Genomic DNA, 21,276 nt, shown 5'->3' on the forward strand with positions numbered 1-21,276 from the left:
AAAAAAAACTATTTATTTAATTTTGAATAAACCACTTTTAATTTCTTTTTAAATTATATCTTTCAAATTAAATAATAGTTAAATTGTTATTACGGCAAATGAAAATATTGATAAATTCAGTTAATTGCCTATGAAAAATTGATAAACTATTATTAATACTCTAAATAGCAATCGATTTTCTCAATATTTTACATTATTCTGATGGAATTCAATTTCTCAATATATTTATTTTTTTGTTTTGCTTTATTTTTAAAGCTTTTTAAAAATATACAATTCAATAATATTTCAAAATCCGAACTATCTTTAAAAAAAACTATCAAAATAAACTTGTTTAGTCAGCTTTAATAAGTTTTAGTTGAAAAATACAAAAAATAAATGCAGAGAATATTTTGTTTTTCTTTGACGGATTTATGTTAACATCATTTAAGTATTCACAGCATTCACTTCTCAGTTGTATCAATTTCGTGTTAATGTATTTTTTGTTATTCAATAAAACTAATAAAATTTACTTCAGAAGTCTTTAGAACAAAATATTTATCATATTTTTATTTTAAAGAATTCATATGAGAATATTGATATATTTCACGGAAATCTTCAAATTATTTCACGCTGTCCACGAAATCGTAAATATGCACTAACCTTATTGATTTTTATTTATTATTGAATCAAACGGATTTTTTTCAGGGAAATGTACATCTTAAGAGGGTTTTTTTCGGATTGTTTCATTTTAAATAAATTCAAAAACCAACAAATTTGATTGTCATGAAAATTATTCGTGTTTATTTTTCGAACTTTTCGATGTGTGTGTTTTTTTCTTGCATTCAACATCCATGTAAAGAAAATATATAAAAAGCGTTATTTTCCGTTTCGATTTCCCTTCTTTCTTTTGACACATACTAATGTTTTTCCTAACTCTCACAAACCACATCAAACATGCAGTTTATTTTTTTCATCCAATAGTTTAAAAAAGAGACAAACATCCACAAATAAGATAGCTATTAAGTAGGGAGCCTAACTTTCTTACACAAAACTTGTTTTAATATAATAAGACGTTTTAAAACAATTATCACCTGTCCTACTACAAGAGCGGTTGCACTATTTACAAAATGTTTTGTTGGGGGGGGGGGGTTCTTACTTCACTATGGGCACTGTTTAATTTATCAAAGGGGACGTTCCAAATCAACTCTCTGTTAATAAGTTACTAAAGCAATATTAAATAGTATGTGTGGTTTGAAGATTTGGAGAAACATACATTTTAAAACAAACAGATTTCATTCGGCTTACAAACTACTATTTACAACAGTTACGAATCGATGGGGGCTTCCTCGCGTGGGCGTATTACAAGGAAAGCGAAAACTTGAAGATTAACTTATTGTTGAGTTAAGTAATTTGACACATTGTATAAATTTAGACAATCAGTTGGTTTCGTTGTCATAATTGGATTGTGGAAATTTTGACTGGTTTTTTTAACGAAAAGTCACATTTTAGCCATTTTTTTCGAGTCAGTTCAGAATTGGATATCTCAGCTCAAATTAAAGCTCAAACAAAAACTTACGAACCAAAATGAGTGTGATGCAACACTTCAAGTTCGTTTTCGAGTGAAGAAATCGAAATAAACTATCAGTACCGTTCGCGAGATCCTGAGATCTTGTTTGGATCCGAACAGTTCCATCTGGATGGTATTCGATGGAGGCTGACCAGTTTCTTCCGTATTTGATTTATTGTGCGAATGAGATAGAAAATCAAACCTTCACCGGAAATCTACTGTCGAAGCGTTGCACCACAGAACGCGCCAAGCTCTGCAGAAATCGTTTGCAAAATAATTCGAAAAGAGTTATTCTTTTCATCTTCTGCCTCGAAAAAAGTTTCCAAAATACGAAGCTTCGTTTTCAAACCAAGTCGTTATTTCCTCTTCCAGAACAGTTTTTCTTGCAAATAAGTGCCTGCACTGAACTTCCTATACAAACAGCTGTAAAATTTTGAAAACACAAAGCTATCGTTCCTTCTTTTGAAAATAAAATTCCATTAATTTCTATCAGTCTTTCGTTTGATTGTTAGTCAGTTACAAATTCCGTTCGCCTAGCTGCTAAGGGGGTACATCCTAAAACTACGCAAAAATATATATATTTTATAACTTAGTAAAAATTTGTTTCTCGTTTTCCACCTATACACACCTTAAGCCTAAACAAAACAAACTTTTCCTTTCGTCTATGCACTAACACTAAGTAACTGGGATCTCGTTTCTCGCTTACAGAGCTAGTTCACTGTTTAATGAGGGAGAGGGTTTGGGGGGCCTAAGTTACACAAAAAATACTATACGATTTCTCCTCAGGGATTAAATAGAACATTTAATACTGAAACAGTTTTTGTTGCTTTCGTTTTTGCTTCGTCACAATGGTCGCTTTCCGGAAAGGGCTGCTTGTTTTTTGTTTAATAAATACTTATTATATGATACACGCGCTCGGGAAGGGCGGGGATTGTTAGCAAAGGGGTGGGGGACCTACTTCTTAAGCATTATTTTTCTCTTGCACGGAGAAAAAAGAGTTCCCAAAATCGTGAACAAGCGTTCATGAAAATGGGAACCTCGAACAAAGTGTTCAAATTCCATGGTACGATTTTGAAAAACGTACCATGAAATTTGAACACTTTGTTCGTGGTTCCTATTTTCATGAACGCTTGTTCACGATTTTGGGAACTCTTTTTTCTCCGTGTGCGAACACAAAAAATAACTAAAGAAAAGGAGTCCAAGCAAAAATATATAATATTTTTTGGTTGTCAATTTAGTTAATTAAATAATATTTATAAGGGCGAAAAGAGTTGAAATATATTTACAATTTAACCGTCACGCAGTGTGCTGGCCCACGGTCATTGAGTTGATTTCCGAGTCTCGCGTCGGGTTTTTATCTTAAACTTTTTCAGCTACTCCCAGAAGAGATGAAATTCCTCGAGATTAAAGCGGGGAGGAAAAAACGACCTCGCGCAACGCACCGAGCCACCAAATGTCATCCATTATAACTTAAAACAAAAGTCGAATATTTAAGATAAGGAGATGTTCTCGTTTTTTGTTTCGTTTCTTCAACGCTCCATCCTTACCCCGGCTCGACTTTGGTTCCCACCAGTCACGGGAGATGAGTCTTCGGGCTCGGTGACGGTCGCGCAAGACGTTTTTTTTGTGTCGTCTCCGTCCCCGTCTCTCGATTCTTGATCACACAAATCCCTCCCGAGATTATGATTCAGAAATCAACGCAAAAACCGGAGCTGGACCCCGCAAAGAATACGTGAACGATTCTCTACAATTCTGCGTTTCGTTTTTTTTTCTGCGCTGGGCTTTTTTGTTGACTCGCTACCTCGTCGGACCTGCTACTCCAACTCCCACTCCACCTCACAGGCATGTGTGAATAATCTTCTTCGTCCGACACAGCTTACACTTTACCTCGCAGCACCAGTGGAACGTGCAGGCGCACCGTTCCACCACGATCACTTCCTGCGTCCGGTAGCCCCGGCCGCAGCACATCAGATCGCACCCGTCGACGCCGATCGACGTGTCGTTACACTGGCGGCCGTGCGTTCCCTGGATGCCGAGCCGGGGGTTCCGCTCGCAAAACCCCGGCGACGGTTCCAGGTAGACCAGGTCCTTCATGCCCGGCGGTTTGTGGTCCGGGTTGTGCGGCTTGAGCTGGAAGTTGTATCTATTTTGGAGAAAGGGAAAATGATGATTAGTTTTAAAATTGCAAGATGGTCAGATACGATTTGAAGGAGGTATAACCGTTGGATCTCAAATTGCTTGCAAGTATGCCTTAAACGCAGCTCTAGTAACTTTGGATTAACTCGAATCGATTTGAAATGTTCTAAAAAGTTGTTCCCCGTGCAAAAATCTACAAGAATCATGATTTGCAAGACCGTTTGCCTAATTTATGACTCTCCATAAACGCAAAGTAGAAATACCTCATTTCCCATATAAATCTCAAACTCACCGATTGATCTTCTTCTGCTGGTGACTCCGCGCGTGGATCGAGTTGCTCGAGACGCTGTTCGGGCTCGAGCCCACCTGATTCGGGCTCTTCAACCCGTTCGGGTTCGCCCGGTTCGACAGCGTCGCTTCGTTGACGGTCGTCCGCAAACTGTTCGAGACCATCACGCGCGAGGCGCCATCGAAGCGATCCTTCAGCAGGTCACCCACCACTCGGAAGCTGGGCAGACGCATCCAGCAGGTTTTCACCGTACACGAGCCGGACATCCCGTGGCACTTGCACTCCTGCCGCATCTCCGACTGTACGTGCTGCAAGAGAGAGAGAAGATATTGATATCATAAATCGTTGGAAGATAATTTACGATCGCGGCGATCTTAATCGTGAAGAAGACGGTAGAGCGCTGTGCCGCGTGCGACCGTTTTGGGGCGAACTCGCGAGTCACGTTTCCCCCGGCTCAGAACCCCAGAACCGTAGCCAAAGCAGATCAACGAACCAGCAGGGGTCCCTTCTTCAATAATTTACTACCCCAGGAATGCAGTTTACAAGTTCATTTCCCCACTCACACGATCCCTCTCTCTCCCGAGGTTTGATGAAGTCCAAGTCCTCTGCAAATCCACAGATTTATGGCCACATTAAATAGCCATTTATTTCGTTTTCAATTCAAATAAAATCCTATAAAAATCAATTAAATATCATCATCCTCTTGAGGATTGCTCGCGTTTTTTTCGCATTCCCAACCGATCGCGCGCGCGGGTCTTAATCCTCGATCAGTAATCTCAGCTTTAATTGCCGTTCTTCACCCTGCTGCCACCCAAAAAAAAATGGAAAGAAGCAGCAGCAGTCGAAGATATAAACGAAACGAAAGAAAATCCGTCCGAAATCGAAACCACTTCACACTAATCCCTTCTTTGAGGTCTTCGTCATCGTCGCAAAGATCGCACGAGAGGGAGAGCAGGACTAATATGTCACTTAATTACAATCACCACAAATTAATAAAATTCATAAATGATTTCATTAGGCCTTTTATCAGCTGTCAGCGGGCTTTTAATATATGGGAATTCGTCGGCATTTTTTCGGCGGGCTCTGGGGAGTCCGCGCTCACGCGAGGGCCCACATGGCGAATGGGGATTAAAACATTTATTAATGAAATTTAAGAAGGAGGGAAAAAAGTGGAGGCTTGCGAAACCTCGAGGCTCAGCGGTAGTTTGGAGGTAAGCACGAAGAAACGGTTATAAATAAATTTTATTTATTTGATTTCTCTCCGCGGCTGCTGGCGGTTCACAGCAGCAGCTTTCTCGACTTGTGTGGTACTCTAAAGAGCTTTCGTTAATTTCACCGCGCGCGTCCCCGGATTACCCCCCGAGATAACCGTTGAGTGTGCGCGCCCCACTTGAGCGTAAAACTATAACCCAAAAACGAGGAGGTATGAACTTACCGATCGTCCAGCTTCGTTGTTGTGCAGGTTCATCTTCTCACGCAGCGTCCGGCCGCGCTCGCCGGTGTCGACGAATTCCCGCGAGAACTTGAACCCGAACCCGATGTTGTCACTGCAGCCGCCCCACTCCCAGTCCCGGACTCCGGCCACCGCGCCCATGCTATTAGCCTGCGGTGCCCGGCTCTGGTGCGAGTAGTCACACGTGCATGACTCGATCGATCCTTCGCTGCAGGCCCGCGCGATGCTGTGCGTCACGGCCGCGCTGGTGATCGCGTAGATGAAGGCCGTCTCTCGACATCCTGGAATTGGGAAAAATGGGAAAGGAATCCATCAGTATCATACATATGCGAGTTGAGTCCCCCCGAAAGAGAGATGATTAAAATAAATTAAATCGTTTTGTAATCCTACTTATGGGCCGTCTAATCATGCCTAAGTCGTTCAACCGTGCGGCCTAACGAGAGATTCTTCGTTCCTTTTCATTACTTTGTGTGCTGCTCTCGAAAGATCAACCTTAAGAGCGATTGAGAGACGAGAGGTAAACAGCACGACCAGGTAGAATTGTTAAGCTCGGGTGTCCAAAAGAGGCTTACGATCCCGACCTTGGTGTTTACGGACGTGGTTGGAGCAGTTACCACTAGTTCGTATCCAATAGAAGCTTCTGTAGCAAGTTTGGATCGACCCGGATCAAATTGAAATATTCTACAAACTTGTTTCTCAAGCCAAAAACTATAAGAATTCAGCTTAGGAAGCTACTAGGTTGACATTACTAGTCTATACAGGATGACGAAGGTAATACCTTGTTTCCCATATAAAATCTACCAAGTATCAACAAGATATCCCGACTTGCTTGAGTTGCAATATTTTGAAACAAATCCCGAATTTTTCAACCTCCTCAACCTTCCGTCACGCACCATTGGACACACACTTTCCCAAATTATCGCCCCGAACCACCACCCAAGACGGCTCCGGATAGATTTGTCAATCATGGAGGACCATTGTCCGAGAAATGCAATTTGCAACGCCCAAATGCAAATGAATGCAGCGCAACCGAGACCTTTTCCAGCTAATCACCGAAATGCATCTCGAGTCCTGTGGGCACGTCTTTTCTTGTCGTTGCCAGATCCTGCAGACATCAAACGAGTTTCAGACAATCTGTTTGAAGAAAAACGGAGAATCTCCCCGTGAAACATACAACGCGCAGAGGAAAACAAAACGTATTGTTACGCCCATTGCTCAATTTACCCATTAAACTAATTGTTATTTAACGAAAATACCAGCAAAAAGCTGCTGCTTTGTTTGCTATCTCTCCGGCGGACCTCTCCCGGGAGGGGGACGGCAACCGGATTTCCTCTGTATGATCCCAAAAACGAAAAAGGCGAACATTTCGAAAATTGCCTATTATTCGGTGCCTCGCCGGTGTGTGATGGACGGTCTCGCCCCGCCGAAAACCGGTAATTATCTCTGCGCGCGCAAAAACAAATCAAAAGTGCTCGGTCGGATGTTAGGGTGAATGGATCTCAATCAAGATCACAAATATTTTGGCGTTTTGTAAAGATTTTTTTTGCTGCGGCAGCCGCTGCTACCAACCCCGACTTCCTTTAGTGTGTCAGCTTGAATCACTCGTCAGGCGAGATCATATCTCTGGGGGCGCGCGCGATGACAAAGCCGGGAGATCCATTCATGATATACCTCGTGGTCCTCCCGGGGATGATGTCTCACGTGGCACGGAGATCGCTATCGAAGTAGGGCAAACCGTCAACCTGAACTGCTGCTGTCCATCAGGCCGGCGTGTGAACTCGCAAAATGGCTGAGCCATGACGCTCCGCGGTTATGCCAGCACAGTTAATTTATTCATCAACGAGCTCGAGGGATTAACATTTTTCAAGACACACTTCCCGGTTGCGCGATCGCCGCGAGGAGGACGAGAAGGAGGTATCAATTACCTACCGATGTCTGTGTTCCCCAAACCCGGGGAATCCGCGCGGCTGGTTGCGTTGAAATCAGAAGATTAAAGACCGAGGCAGGCAGGCAACGTTTTTTTTCGTTTCTTAATCCAATAAGATATGACTGAAACCGAGCGCGCGATGACTTACTTGTAGAGCGATCATTTAGCTGATGCCCAAAATAAATATACACAACTCTATTCGGGATTCGGTGACTCGGACTGACTGACAAATCTCAATAAATCAATTAATGATAGATCAATCAAGCGCAGCACCACTTTTTCGAGCCGGAGCGATCGTCGGAGTCGGAGAGTGACAAATGACATCAATAAAGATTAATCCGTTCGGGGCTACCTCCGGCATATAGTTCAACGCACCAATCTCGCGCGCCCTGTCAATGATCAATCAATGGGGTCTCTCGATTTCATTCGGCCGCGGAGATTAATGGAGTACGACCGATTCACGCATTTACAAAGCGGGCCACTCGTGACGATAGAAGACAAGACAAATGAATTGTCAAATTAGTCCAACATTCCAACACAAATATTTGACGAACCGCTCCGATTTCTCCTCGTAATAACCCGTAAAAGCACTTATCACCAGCGCACAGCGCAAACAAAGAGGAGTGGCTTTCCGCATCGATAATGGCTCTTTTAATTGCTTTACGACCACCAGCCCAGAACGATGCGGCCACGCAACGGCCTTCGATCGGAGGCGTGCAACCTTCACTTCACAGATGATCGATCTCGCTCGCTGGGCTCTCTCAATGCCGGCCAATAAACGTCATAATTTGGCAGAAAAACATCTTTATTACCCGGGGTCCGCTCCCAGGAGGGCCCTTCGCCGTCCTTCGAGGCCTTCCTGGGAGAGAACTCCTACTCCGGCAGCTTCCCTCTCAGCAGCAGCAGAGTTTTCCTCGGGGGTGATTGATATATTGAGCGTAACAACTCCGAAACATCTCAATTGTACCTTTTTCTTTCCTCTCGGGTGTCTCTGGTTGGCTACCAAGTGGTTGGACAGTGACTTCCCCGAAAGCCGGCCAGATGTCCTGCGTGCACTTGACTCGTCCAAAGTCCTAGCTAGCGCGCTACGGGGAACTCCCTAGCCACACGGGGTACCGAGCTGGAGAACAGGTAAGGATCTCCCGCGCGCCGGCAGGAAGTTTATGATGATTGATTGGGACATTCGAAAACGGTCGTAATGGAGGATCATCGCCCAGGGATAATACGGCGTGTTCCGGGGGTGTGAAATTGGGTGCTAATTCGCACTGAGTAAGCATTTCGGGACGCCCTCTGGGGAGTGATCGTCGAATGGTTTTCTTGGAAGAGTTTCATGGAGCAAAAGTCACCGGTCCGTTTGGGTTCAAGTTGATCGAGCGGATATAAGATCAACTCAGATCGGTATGAAATATTCTACAAAGTTGTTCCTCATGTCAAATCCTGCAAGAAACTTTCTTTTGGAAGCTTCTTTGGTGACTTCATGAAGCCATTCCAGTGAAATCTTGAAATAGCTGTTTTCCATATAAATCCCCACAGATCCGGAAGCTAATTGTCTGCCGTGATTTAATCGAGCAATCAATCAAACACACAAGATGGCGCTTCCAATGTGGACAAATCGAGCTCATGAATCGACATGATTTAACACACCGGACCCCGAAATGCCGAATCTTGGGATCGGACCTCTTCTGATTTATACCCCTTATAAAATCGTTTATTAATATGGTCCGATACGCTTTGATGCGGTTCCCTAGGACTAGAGAAAAACATAGAGGAGAGCGCAAAAAAGATCGATCCAAAAAAAAAGAGCGCACCGTCTGAAAGCTAGCCGGGGCACCAATATGAGAAATTTTTATTGCGGTATTATAAAAATAAAACTGTCATCATCACCATCAATTCGGGATGAGAAGGTACGAGCATAAAAGACACGCCGAAGAAAGGAGTGTGTGGGCTTCAGGGATCTTGCCGCCGTCAGCCGGTGTGGTCATAAACGTCGAAGCCTTTTGAATCCGGCCTGTCGGATCTCTCGGAGAGCTCTATTCCTAGACAACATCAACAACAGCAACCCCGAGAGAAGAAGATTGCGGCATTATGCGGTTGCACAACCTGGATGGCGCGACGGTGTGACAAGATTTATAGCTTTTAATTGCCTTCTGGTAATAAAGTTGTAGAGCGGCGCTCTTCGGAGACCGTGTGGTCAACCGCAACCCCGCTCTGCTCTGCGGTGGGAGCGCCTTAATTTGCTGGTCAATTAGGGCTACCGTCGTCGCCGCGAACCACCGCCAACGCCCGGGACGCGAGCCATGTGCGATAAACAAATCGAAGTGAGGAGATAAAATCGGCGATAAAAATATTCTCACGGTCGCGAGGATGTCACAAAAGTGGACCATCCACCGGTAGCCGGTCCAACCGGCTCGCCCTCTATCGCAAGCTGATCAATCTTTGTTCCGCTGCTGGGTCCGCACCACATCTCCAATCGGGACCACACGAGAGGCTCAGCAAATCGCTCGATTTTCGACGAGAAAATGATGAAATTAAGAGCCAGATAAGCACCCCTTCGTCAGGGGCAGAAACCAGATATTGGAAGCATTCCACGTCGGGACGTTTTTTTTATCTCGGAGCCTTAATCTTCTCCGGAGAGCTTCTGAGCGAGGAGGATTAGACGACGACGACGATCTGAAGATGGGACTTCGTCATCGTCAACGCGCGCGCGACTGCCTGGGAAATGACATCACGTTTCACGTCCAAGATCTGCGCGCGCACACCGCGCTGGAACTCCAGTAGTTCAAACATAATTACGAAAGAGTCCGCCGCATGAAAGGCGCTTATTGTCTTGGGCGACGAACGCCTTCGACGATCTGCGCGCAGATCTAGGCGAGTAAATACAATTTAAGCGGTTGTTTCGCGAGCTACCTGACGTAGAAGGAGGCTTCCGAGGAGCGACTCGGTGGGTTACGCTCTAGCGATTTATAAATGGCTTTCGAAAAGTTCAAACAGACGCTCACGACGACACGGCACGATGAATGGATTCGCGTGGGAGGTTTGCTCTGGAAGCTCGCGCGCAAAATAAGGGGATGAACTGCGGGGGTGTTTGCCGATTAGAGTGTGGGAAAGCCGCTCGTTTTGTACCTCAAGACGAAGGAGGCGTGCGCTGAATTTAAATCAAACTGATTGGTGTTAATTGGATGTGAAAACATTTGTAGGGTTCCTTTTGACGGGTTCAACTACGCCATATTTTGCCCTCGCCAGCGAATTTCTTTCCGCGATTTGATTTGACAGGCAATTTTCTTGTTTGTTTTGCGAGGTTGAAATATATTCAACCGCCCCAAGGGATTTTAACGCACTGCGAGATAATTACAGTAATTTTTCCGACGGCTTCCAGCACTGCTTTAATCCCAGCGTGGACCATTGGCTGACCCCTCGGCAGCCCACCTAGTACATTAAGAAAACTTATCTACTTAAGCCGTACCACCCAAAGACACAAACCAGATCAAATCCCCCCGCTCGCACAAGCAATTAATTTTGCATGTTTACTTAATCAATCAGTATGAATTCGCTATAACTGTTTGGTAAATTGCCATTAATTCTCCGACAATTATTATAATTTATCGCCACTGGCCGCGGCTACAGGCCGCCGAACCAGATGTGCAAACCCGGTCTACCAACCGCGTGGCGAGAGAGTTGCATTAATTAATGATACAGCGGCAGCGTTGCCAAGATTGCAGACTCTAATGGATCCCTCACACCCCCTTCACTCCAGTTCTCCTCTCAAAACGATGAATAATGACTTAATTTCTGCGCGGGAGCTTTCTTCGCGAGGAAGACTGAAAGCGACACCCGTCAATATAATTAGAGCGACCGACGGCTGTGGAGTTTGATCAGATTACGCGCGAGACCAGGAAGCTACCGCGCGCGGGACCTCCCGGGGAGAGGGCGCACGCGCCGTTTGACGCGGGTCTCTCGGGCCCCCCCTGATGCGCCGGATTGAGACCTTATGGGTGGCGAAAAGCACTGCTGCTGTGAGGTTGATATCGCAGGTGGTAGACTGATACGTTGGGATCATTTTGGAGCAAAATACTATAGTCCGGTTGAGCTAAAATCGAAAATTTCAAGCGTAGATCAACTCGGATTGGTTTGGAATGTTCTACAAAGTTGTTCACCGATCAAAAATCTACAAGAAACTTATTTTGGTTTCAGTTTTGTCGCTTTCGTTTAAGCATGTCATTGAATTGCTTAAATACTTCGATTTCCATATGAATCTCTATGGAGCGATTGATACTAGTCCGCATTTGATTAAAACGAGAATATAATTTCCAGATCAACTCAGACCGGTTTGAAATGTTCTACAAAGTTGTTCTCCGATCGAAAATCTATAAGAATCTCTCATCATACCAAACTTCGTTTGACTTCGTGTGTAAAGTCAGCGAAAATGTTCAAATAGTTCTTATTCCATGTAAATTCAATACTACGGCGGAAAAATACCAAACCTTAAATAAACCTCCCTGCAAACCCCGACAACGAGCCCTCGGGCCAGACGTAATTCGAGAGAGATTAACCAGCCAATTTGGTTTCTACCAAAACCATTTTCGATTGCGCACCCCAAAACGTTTCCATCGAGCACATACGATACGCCAAGAAAAACAACACTGGGTGTGTCACCGGAGAATCCTTTGTACCGACGTTTTTTCCCCCTCTCTCAACAGCTTGAACAAAATAAAACCGGTGAACGCAACAGGACGAAGAAAAAGCGAAAAACAACGCTAAATTGTTTGTTATTTCGGCTCGCCGGAACCTAAAGGTTCCGCCTAAGTGGCCCGATTCCGGGATCAAGAAAGCAACCATTTAACGACGTAAACGTTTTCCGGGCCCTGTCATCGAGCCACTTGAAAGAACGTTAAAACTTTTTGATTTAGGGACTCCGACAAGAGCGTAAACTCTCTAATAATAGCAATAAAACTGTTGTGCCTCTCTCTTCGGGAACATCTGTCCCAGGGGTGGAAAAACAAATCTGTAACAGTTTATTTTCGCAACATTAAGCCTCCAGTTACAAATGCGTTGAATGTGAAGAGGAAGAAGACGAGGGCCTGCGCGCTCGTAACATGATCTTATTACACAAGGTCTGACATTGGAACAATGCGACGGGGTACGCCAACGGCGTAATCGTGTCTGGTGTGAAAATTAGCAGTGTCTCCCGTATCTCCGGAGAGCCGCGTCGTAGGGTCACTATCGCAGATCAACGTGCGTACTCGCGCGCCTCAGAAGCTGACATTGAAACGTTCGCTCCGGACCATAGTCGTAAAATCTTCCTACGCAGCGGCAGCTGCTGCCTCGTACGCAAATAGGTTTCGCTTTTTGGTTATGTAAAGGCCCACGACGACCACGCGGATGAATGACAATGACTAGCTTCTACACCACGCAAGTGGACGCGCAACGACTTACCTCGCTCGACGATCTTCCCGAACAGATTCTTCCCCCGGAGGAAGTTCCGCGTGGAGCAGTTCCACCGCCGGTTCCGGAACTGGTGCTGGCACTCGTTGATCGCCATGTTGGCACCCTTGGCGATCGCGGCGAGCACGCCCGGGTTCTCCCTCGCAAGCCGTCGCTGCTTCCGCCTCAACGTCGCGTGTATCGCCGGATCCATGTAGATCATACCGTTCGCCAGCGGCGAAATGTTGTTCGGTTCGCCGGCCTTCGCGATGCCCCTGTGGAAAGTACGCGCAAAAAGAATGGAAAGGTGATTTTAGCATCATCTGTTAAAACAAACTTTCCCGGTTTTTGGAAACAATGCCGGTATTTACACTGTCCAAAAATTCCAAATTCCCAATCCAAACACACATTGCTCGGAGATTCACCTGAGTCAAACGAGAAAGGGTCAGAAAGTCAACATCGGATCACGAAGATGGATTAACGTGACGACGACGACTGACCAAATATTAGTCCAGGAAGGATGTGCAGCACTTACACACACCCTTTGATCAGGCATTAAATTTCACACAAACAAGTCCCTTTTAGTTTTCTTCGTTTAGTCCGTCTTGAGAGGGAAGGAAGTAACAAGTTTGAGATCGGAAACATATGTTTGCTCTTCAACGTCGTCGTCGTCGCAGACGACGTTTCTTAGAAATTCCTAAAGTTCGCGTCGCGTCCAAATCTTGCCCAACGCACGAGATTTTCGGAGTCTGAATTGGTAGGGTCAATATTTGGGTGTGAACATGCGCGCGGTACGCAAAGTTACGAAACCTCGGCCGTTGTTGTTTTATGCAAATCAGTCAGCTCGTGTCACCGCGGAATTGCGGTCACCGAACGAGCTGCTGCTGGGAGTTGCTCTATTTGAGGTTGATTTGTGGTAAACAAGGTTGACGAAAATAGTGGTGACACGTCGTAACTCGTTGGATATTTGATATCTGGGGACTACCGGGAGTAACTTGATGTAGGGGAGAGTGGGGAGACTTGATCCCCGGGGACACTTGATCCCAAGCCTGTATCTCGTCAGCATGTGGGTAAAACAATTAGCTTTGTTCTAGAAAGTTGTGCGAAATTAACTAAAACTCATTGTAGAAAACAAAGAAAAAAATTAAAAAATGTTTAGATTCAGTTACACACATTTTTCTAAAACGAGCTGCAAAAAACTTCCAAGAGATTTTTTTTTCTTTGTATTGATATGTATAGAAAACACTCAAAAATTATTCAAAAAAATATTTTTTACGCATGAATTGTTTGATAAACTTATCAACTCCAAAACCCTTACGCATTTGATGTTAAATTTATCGTCATACTATTTTTACAATCAATTGTTTAAAAAAGTGCGTTTAGGGAGACTTGATCCCTGCATTTTTACAGTCACTGGAATCAGCCACAAGATTAATTAATTGAGCTGGGTTTTCATACATAGTTTCCTTTAGTATAGTTGTACATAACTTATTGCAGTTTGAACCATTTTTCAAAAGTTTCGTAAACAAAAATTTGCAGCTTTTGTAAACATGCTTAATTTTGGTCTAAAAAATAATATTTTAAGTTTTTAAATATTTAACATAATAAACTTGTTATATTTTGAACACAAACGTACAGGTTTTATGTGAAATTGCTGTAACTTATAGAAAATTAAAAGTTTGGATGAATAAGAAACATTTTGCTTAAGATTTCTTCAAAATGTTGAAAGGGGGATCAAGTTACCCCTAACATTTTAAAAATGCCGGTTTAAAATATTTTTTTAAAACGCTTGGCATGATTCGAAGAGTTCATCTGATGAAATATCCTTATTAGCCAAACACAGATGAATGTTTAAGCTTTCAATTCATGCAAAAAGTTTATAGTTTTGTGAGAAATTGACAGAGTTATGTGCGATACAAAAAAAGGGGATCAAGTCTCCCCACTCTCCCCTAATTGTATATAAATCTACGATGAAGACCAAATTTTGAACTGCTTCACGATCGCATTCTGCAAGAGTAGCCTTACTTGATCTCTTCAAGTCTGATCTTAAAACTCGCGATCAGTAAGCAACTCACCGTTCCAGGAACCGAATCTCTTCCCAGAAATGTGCGCACGATCATTTGTATTCCCGTCAACGGCGACGACGACCAGAAAGTGTCTCATTCAAATCAAAATTCCTCGCGGTAACCACACACTCCATAACTGTGTGACGAGTAATTTAATAACCATCATATCGCATCTCTCGCATACCTAACCTTAATGTTCATGTCCTTACGCCGGCAGAGTGAGCAAACCGCAGCATCCGTGGCCGGCCACGTTCCGCGTTCTGCGCAGAGTGTGACAAAGTGGTATTGCCATAAAATCGCCAACAATGACTACAAAAAAGCCACACGACAAACCTCAGCGCGAACATGTTTGGTCGCATGATTTGTTGAATATTTAATCAGGTTGATGACGCGCGCGTAGGGCTAGGATATCGCGATCGCGTAACCTAGATCATCCGGATCGTGCGTGGCCGCGACGGCGCTTATCCGCGTCCCAAAAATGGTCAGACAGCGATCGCGATCTCTCGCAGACGGCGGATCCCCCGGAAAGAAAGTGATGGAAGCGCCCCCTTCCGGGAGGTTTTGCCGGAGGATCCCGCGCGCGCGCAAAAACGATCCCAGACAGCGCGTACTGCACGGCTCATAAATTACGCGCCGCGCCAAGATCGTTGACGATCTGTCCACCAGGTTGTCGCCGGCCTGATGAAGATGATGGGATATGAAATTTTGCAGCGTTCATTTATGGCACTTGGCACTGCGGTGACGAAAACGGCAAGATTCACACGATCGCGTCCCGAGCTGGCAAGTGTCTCGAGATGGTCGGGACGCCCCCGTGGCCGGCAGGTATCGACGCGCCGCGGGACCTCGCACCACTCGGGACACCCATCCTGGGGACACCTTATTAGTATTGCTCGATCGTATATGACGAGATGTTCGGTTTTATGCCCTTTTTGAAGACGCTTCCCGGGCAAATGACACACACGGCAGTGAACTGCACCACTCTGTCAACACACTGGATCCAGAAAAGCCCGAAGCAGAAAAGATGATTTACAATGCACAGCAATGTTGTTTATGATAATTATTATTACTGCCTTCGCCTTTTTGTATTGTGGAAGCAACTCCACCATTTTTTGTTTTGTTTGCGACGACGACGACCTGCACAACAGACGCATTTATTGTACCGGGGCCCAGAAGTTGACAATTGGCTGGAGCTTCTGCCCCCTTCTTGTCTTGTATTGTCGTACTCGGTGTGCAAAAGACAAACTAATTTACTTTTATAACAAGCGGTTATTATGTAAGAGTGCACTTTTTGTCTGCTCAAGCGGGGATCGGGACCGATGTGTCACTCACCTGGACCACGCGGAGCGTATAAATCATCAATTTCGCAACAGACCTCAAGAAATCGGACGTGAAAAGTAAATTGTAAAATTCTTTCAAATTAAAATTTACACATGTTTTACGCGATTGTGATCGGTTGTACTCGTCGCCGTGTTTGCTCCCAAAGAAGCCGAGTTTTTTTTGTTGTTGCTTTTGGAGTCCTTGCGACGAAATTCGGAACACAAGCGGAACGGAATGTGTCCAGTGTGCCGTGTGGACAGGCAAAAAGTGGCAAGATGACAAGATTATAAACGCGCCTCGAGGTTTTGTGAAGCGTTTTTGAGGAATTTTAACATGGTGGAATGTGAAAAACTGTGAATTATGAACGTTTGAAATTGTTCTGAAATTTCGTGTAATTGAGCAATTAACAATCGATTTTAATCTCGAACCTAATTTTTTTAAGGTGGACATTGCTGAATATTTTTTGAAGGTTGCTTAAGCTAAGAAAATCTCTTTGGAGCAGACGATACTAGTCCGCATGAGTCAAAATCGAAATTTCTAGTTGCAGATCAACTCGGATCGGTTTGGAATGTTCTACAAAGTTGTTCTCCGATCTAAAATCTACAAGAAACTTATTTTGTGTTTTGTATTGCCAACTTTGTGTAATCAAACTTTTGAATTACTTAAATAGCTTGCTTGCCATATAAATCGCAAAAGACAATAGTCCGCATGAGCTAAAATCTAAATTTACAGATTTATATCATCGGCTTGGAATGTTCTACAAAGTTGTTTTCCGATCTCAAATATAAGTGAAACTCGTATAGGATATCGTTTTTAGTTGTCTTTGTAAATCTCATACTGAGTAGATTCTGAGCTTATAGATCAAGTACAACATAATTAAATCAATTTCCCACGACAAATCATTCTCCCAGCACCGCGTCTAATCTCAAAATCAATCAAAACCGTCGTCCCCGATATCTCGTTAGCGAGCCAATAAATTATTCCAATAATTAATGGCAATTTGCATCGCGCGCAACAAAAAAATCCCATAAAACTCGGCCACTCGCTGGCAAACACGGTAAATCTCGTTCAATCACCGGCGCACGTTGCACCAACAATTAAGCTCGTTCTGCACCGGACTCCACTCAGCCCCGCGAAGCGATTTGCAATAAAACTAAATTAATTTATCAAACGCCAAGTCTCTCCCTCTCGGAGCGACCCGATCTTGTCTGTTACTATTAATCAAACGGGAAATCATTTCGCTTCCGAGGCAGAAGGGGATTCTGCTCCCAGAACAGTCCCACAACTGTCGAATGAAAAATGACACCACGGTGTTAATTTGTCATTTATTGCGCTATTAACAAACGCCTGTTTCATTTCATCTGCTTGAGAAGAGACTTCTGCGGGGGGTTCGTCGCCTGGACACATTGAAGTCTTTTGTGCGCAACTCCTTCGCGAAGCTTCCTGGGAAAGTCCCACCTCACACGACTTTCAAGCTTGCCAATTTCTGGACACTTTTGGTGCGCGAAAAACGTTTCGCGTCACTTCCAGATCGTGTTAACAAGACACGGTTTCCAGTTCTGGCCTGACAAGCAAATTAATTGCATTTCACACCCGTGATAGATGTCCGCGTCTCGCGGAGTAGTTGCAAGTCGCCGCCGGGCTGCGATTATCACCTGACCTGATTTCCTGACGACGACGTCGTCGTCGTCGCCGACGACTACAATGTACGATATATCAAGTGTCTTGACGGGGACCTTTTTAATAGCCTGGAGTCCCAGCCCATTAAAATGGGCCATCAAAAGAGACTTTCCCGCACCCCAGGCGCGGTCACACGCACTTTATGACGCTCTCAAGGGAACCTCGAGCTTTAAGGGGAAGCGATAACGATCGATTTGGGTTACGCAAAAGATTGCAAATTAATTAAACAAAAGTCGAGCAAATAAAAGGCGAAGGGCTTTTGCGAGTTTTAATTTAATTAACGCGCAGCCAACCTGTCTCCTCGGCGGTGGGTTTCGGTGCTGAATACAAATCAATTTGGACCTGGAATTTGCATACCTGGAGCTCGCGATCGATCGCGGACCAACCGCGGACGTCTCAGGTGGTAATGAAAGTGATTGGAGCTGCCGCTGCTGCTGCAGCAGCAGGTCGACAAGAAAGTCCACGTTCGAGGCGCGAACGGATAAAATTTTGCCGTGCACGTATAAATTATGTTAACGAGTCTGTTAAATGCCATATAATGTTGGTTAAATAATAAAATTAATTACACAAATAATTATAATCAACATTTATGATGATTACAATATTGATTACAGTGATCGAGGCGAACGTTGCGAACCGTTGCACAGCTACTGCAGCGTCTCGTAAAGTTGGACACGGGAAATGAGCCGAGAAAAAATAACGAGTTTGATCGCGAGCGGGACAGGTTGGAACTCTCAGGGCCAAATCACTTATGTACAACATGCATTTCCATACGGACACGCGTAGCTCAAAACTAGTTGCGTTCCACAGACCGAACCTTCTCCCAAGAGAGCTATAAATGTCCAATTAATCACCCCCGTCCAAACCCAGCAGAGCGGAGGTCAAGTCGTAAAAAATCTCCCAAAATATTAAGATGATGTCTGTATCAACCTTTGAGATCTTCACCTCGGGGTAAAAATACCCAAAAAAAAAACAGAGTGCCTAATGGGAAGTTGATGGCCCACTAAATGGATCATCTAACACACACACACAGACTTCCCCCGGGTGCATCTGCGACGACTTTACGATCTGTGTATGTTTTTCCCCCCTTCAGAAACAAACCCCGGTATTGATTGATATTCTCCACCGCGTAGTCGTCACTTTGCGCAGCCAGTCCCTTTAGTGAACAAGCAGGTACTTTGGTATTCACGGGGATTGGCGTTGATGAATGGTGAATCAACCGGAACGCTAATGGGACTACGTGACATCATTTGGGGACCTGCCTGTTGTTGCAGCAGCAATGGGTGGTGATGGTGCAACCGATATCGCGTTGTAATGATAGCCGGAGTACAATGAGGTGATTGAGGGCTGTTAGAGTAGGGTTTTATTTGTAATTGAGGCTGAGTGGGTGGGGATAGGTGGAGCTTCAAAATTAGATTAACTGAACTGATCAAATAAGTAGTTCTTGAAACAGTTATTCTGAAAAGATCTTATAGGAAACAATACCAGTCGAACTCCACAACTGTAAATTTAATAAAACCATGGTTCTGCCTTTAACTAAAATCGGTTGGTTAAGATTTTAATGCATAATATTACTCTATATCCAGTTTGTTTAAATATTTCAGAGTGGTGTTATTTTTGTCAGGATAAAGTCAGTTTTGAGATGGAAAATAACATAAAAGTGTCTTTTATTATTTTAAAATTTGAGGATTTCCATTTCTACTTGAAACATCATTTTTATTACTCCAAAATGTATCGAATCTAGTTAAATATTGTCTACCAACATTACAAAATCACTTCAACAGTTGTAAACATAATGTTCATAGAGGTAAAAGCAATGTCATCTTTAAAAGGATTTTAAAATAAGTTTTAGGTGAATTTATAAGTTATTTACAAAGCAGCTTCATAAAACTGAATCAAATAGAATCAATTTAAAAAAATCGAAAAGAAAACATTTTAACAAGATAATTGATCACATGAAAAGACGAATTATGAGAGTAAAAGATGAAATTTGATGGTTGCAATTTCACTACATTTTTAGCAGTTCCTTAACAAATTCTTTTCACTAAATCCATTCAAAATTACTGATCGTTTAAAATTAGTAAACATCAATAAAGATCCAAGATCCGTCGGCAAATCTTGACGAATATTTTGGGTTCAAATATGATTTCAACGGTCAAAAGTCGACCAATATTTGCATAACTTCAGAGAAAATAGATACTTACCACCACATCGATCCCCGTCCCCGACCGGGTTTGCTTTTGCTTTCCACCTCCGCGCTCGTACTGCTGACCGCCATCAGGCAGACCAGGAAAAGTGTCACCAGTTCCATGCTGACAATCATCACAAATTTTCCCACACCAGAGGAAAAACACAACCGATTTTCAGCTCGACCTGCTCTTACGTTTGTTCACCACTTCTGTACACACTTCTTTATCTACACACTCACTTAACTGCTAGAACTCGGCCAAAACTTCACACTCTGCTTGCACTGTCAACGGTTATCACTAAATTGATCATTTTCTGGTAAACGATCACATGGCTTCTTGCTAGAGGGCAATCCGTTGTGGACACATTTATTCGGTTTTTTTTTCTTTTCCTTAAGGACACCAAGTCGCGATCACTCCTGGCCTCAGGGGGAAAAGCCGAAAAACTCTACAGAAAAACTTTCCCGCAAAATCCTGACCACCCAGCCGCTGCCTGCTCTCGACCTGCTCTGCTCTCAATATCCTCCCTGGACAGCCGACAGTGTTGTGCGTTGCGTATCGAGTTTCGAGAAGAAAAACACACGTCGGGGGCCGAGGGCCGAACATCAATCACGATCGCGCACGAAAACTGTTATGCTCAAGCTCTGCGCTTCTAGGCCACCGATATCCTTCCTTCTTCGGGCTTGCCGACTGAGCAGAGCACCTTCGTTGAGTGTGTGTTGTTTGAGTTTGAGTTGTGCCTCTGCTGCTCTCTGCCTGCCGAGCTCTCCTCGCTCTCTCGCCTTCGACAGAGCGTCCGTCTCCTTCCCACCAACCAGCCGATCGATCGCTCTCCCTCTCTCTCTCACTCACTCACAACTTGCACGCTTTTTCGCCTTACGCGATTCGCCTTTGTTTTCGTTTCTCTCCTTCTTGTTTTTCCTCTTGCCACCTCATTTTCGTACACTTTTGCGCGCTCTTTGCTCTCTCCCTTTGCTTCTCTAAAGTGTTTGTGCTTTTCGGACGCTCGTCACCACCTCCTTTTTTTTGTTTCCTTTCTTCGTCGGCGTTTCTCGTTCGTTCGGCGATCGATCGTGCCACTCTTTTCCGCGCTGCGCGCGCTTCGGGGCTTTTCCAGCAATAAAAGCTCTCCCCAAATTGGCCGGCGTGAAAAGAAAGGAAATTTTTCCCGTTTTCTTTCCGCACACTTTGCTCTCCAAACACGAACGTATTCCGCTCCCTCTTTGTCTCAACACAAACACATTCTTAACGCGAT

At 44.2% G+C, this 21,276-nt stretch overlaps 1 protein-coding gene across 1 annotated transcript; it reads right to left on the reverse strand.

The window, feature by feature from the left end:
* Nucleotides 1-3,164: 3,164 nt before the first annotated feature.
* LOC6038011 (protein Wnt-1) lies at nucleotides 3,165-21,149 on the reverse strand. The gene is made up of 5 exons (XM_001847806.2): nucleotides 20,040-21,149; nucleotides 12,785-13,047; nucleotides 5,407-5,705; nucleotides 3,975-4,279; nucleotides 3,165-3,689 (listed from the first exon to the last, which is right to left on the reverse strand). The coding sequence occupies exons 1-5, from the start codon at nucleotides 20,156-20,158 to the stop codon at nucleotides 3,383-3,385; spliced, it is 1,293 nt and encodes a 430-aa protein (XP_001847858.2). The 5' UTR covers nucleotides 20,159-21,149; the 3' UTR covers nucleotides 3,165-3,382.
* Nucleotides 21,150-21,276: the final 127 nt, after the last annotated feature.

The sequence above is a fragment of the Culex quinquefasciatus genome, chromosome 2 (genome assembly GCF_015732765.1).
Source record: "Culex quinquefasciatus strain JHB chromosome 2, VPISU_Cqui_1.0_pri_paternal, whole genome shotgun sequence".
NCBI classification, from domain to species: Eukaryota; Metazoa; Arthropoda; class Insecta; order Diptera; family Culicidae; genus Culex; species Culex quinquefasciatus.

Bases quoted from the DNA above. Each gene is read 5' to 3' on its own strand.
- LOC6038011 (XM_001847806.2), bottom strand. From the start codon at position 20,158: ATGATTGTCAGCATGGAACTGGTGACACTTTTCCTGGTCTGCCTGATG. The intron at 4,280-5,406 runs GTAAGTTCATAC...TCTCTCTTGCAG, and splicing joins ACAACGAAGCTGGACGATCG to CACGTACAGTCGGAGATGCG. The intron at 3,690-3,974 runs GTGAGTTTGAGA...TCTCCAAAATAG, and splicing joins CAGCAGAAGAAGATCAATCG to ATACAACTTCCAGCTCAAGC.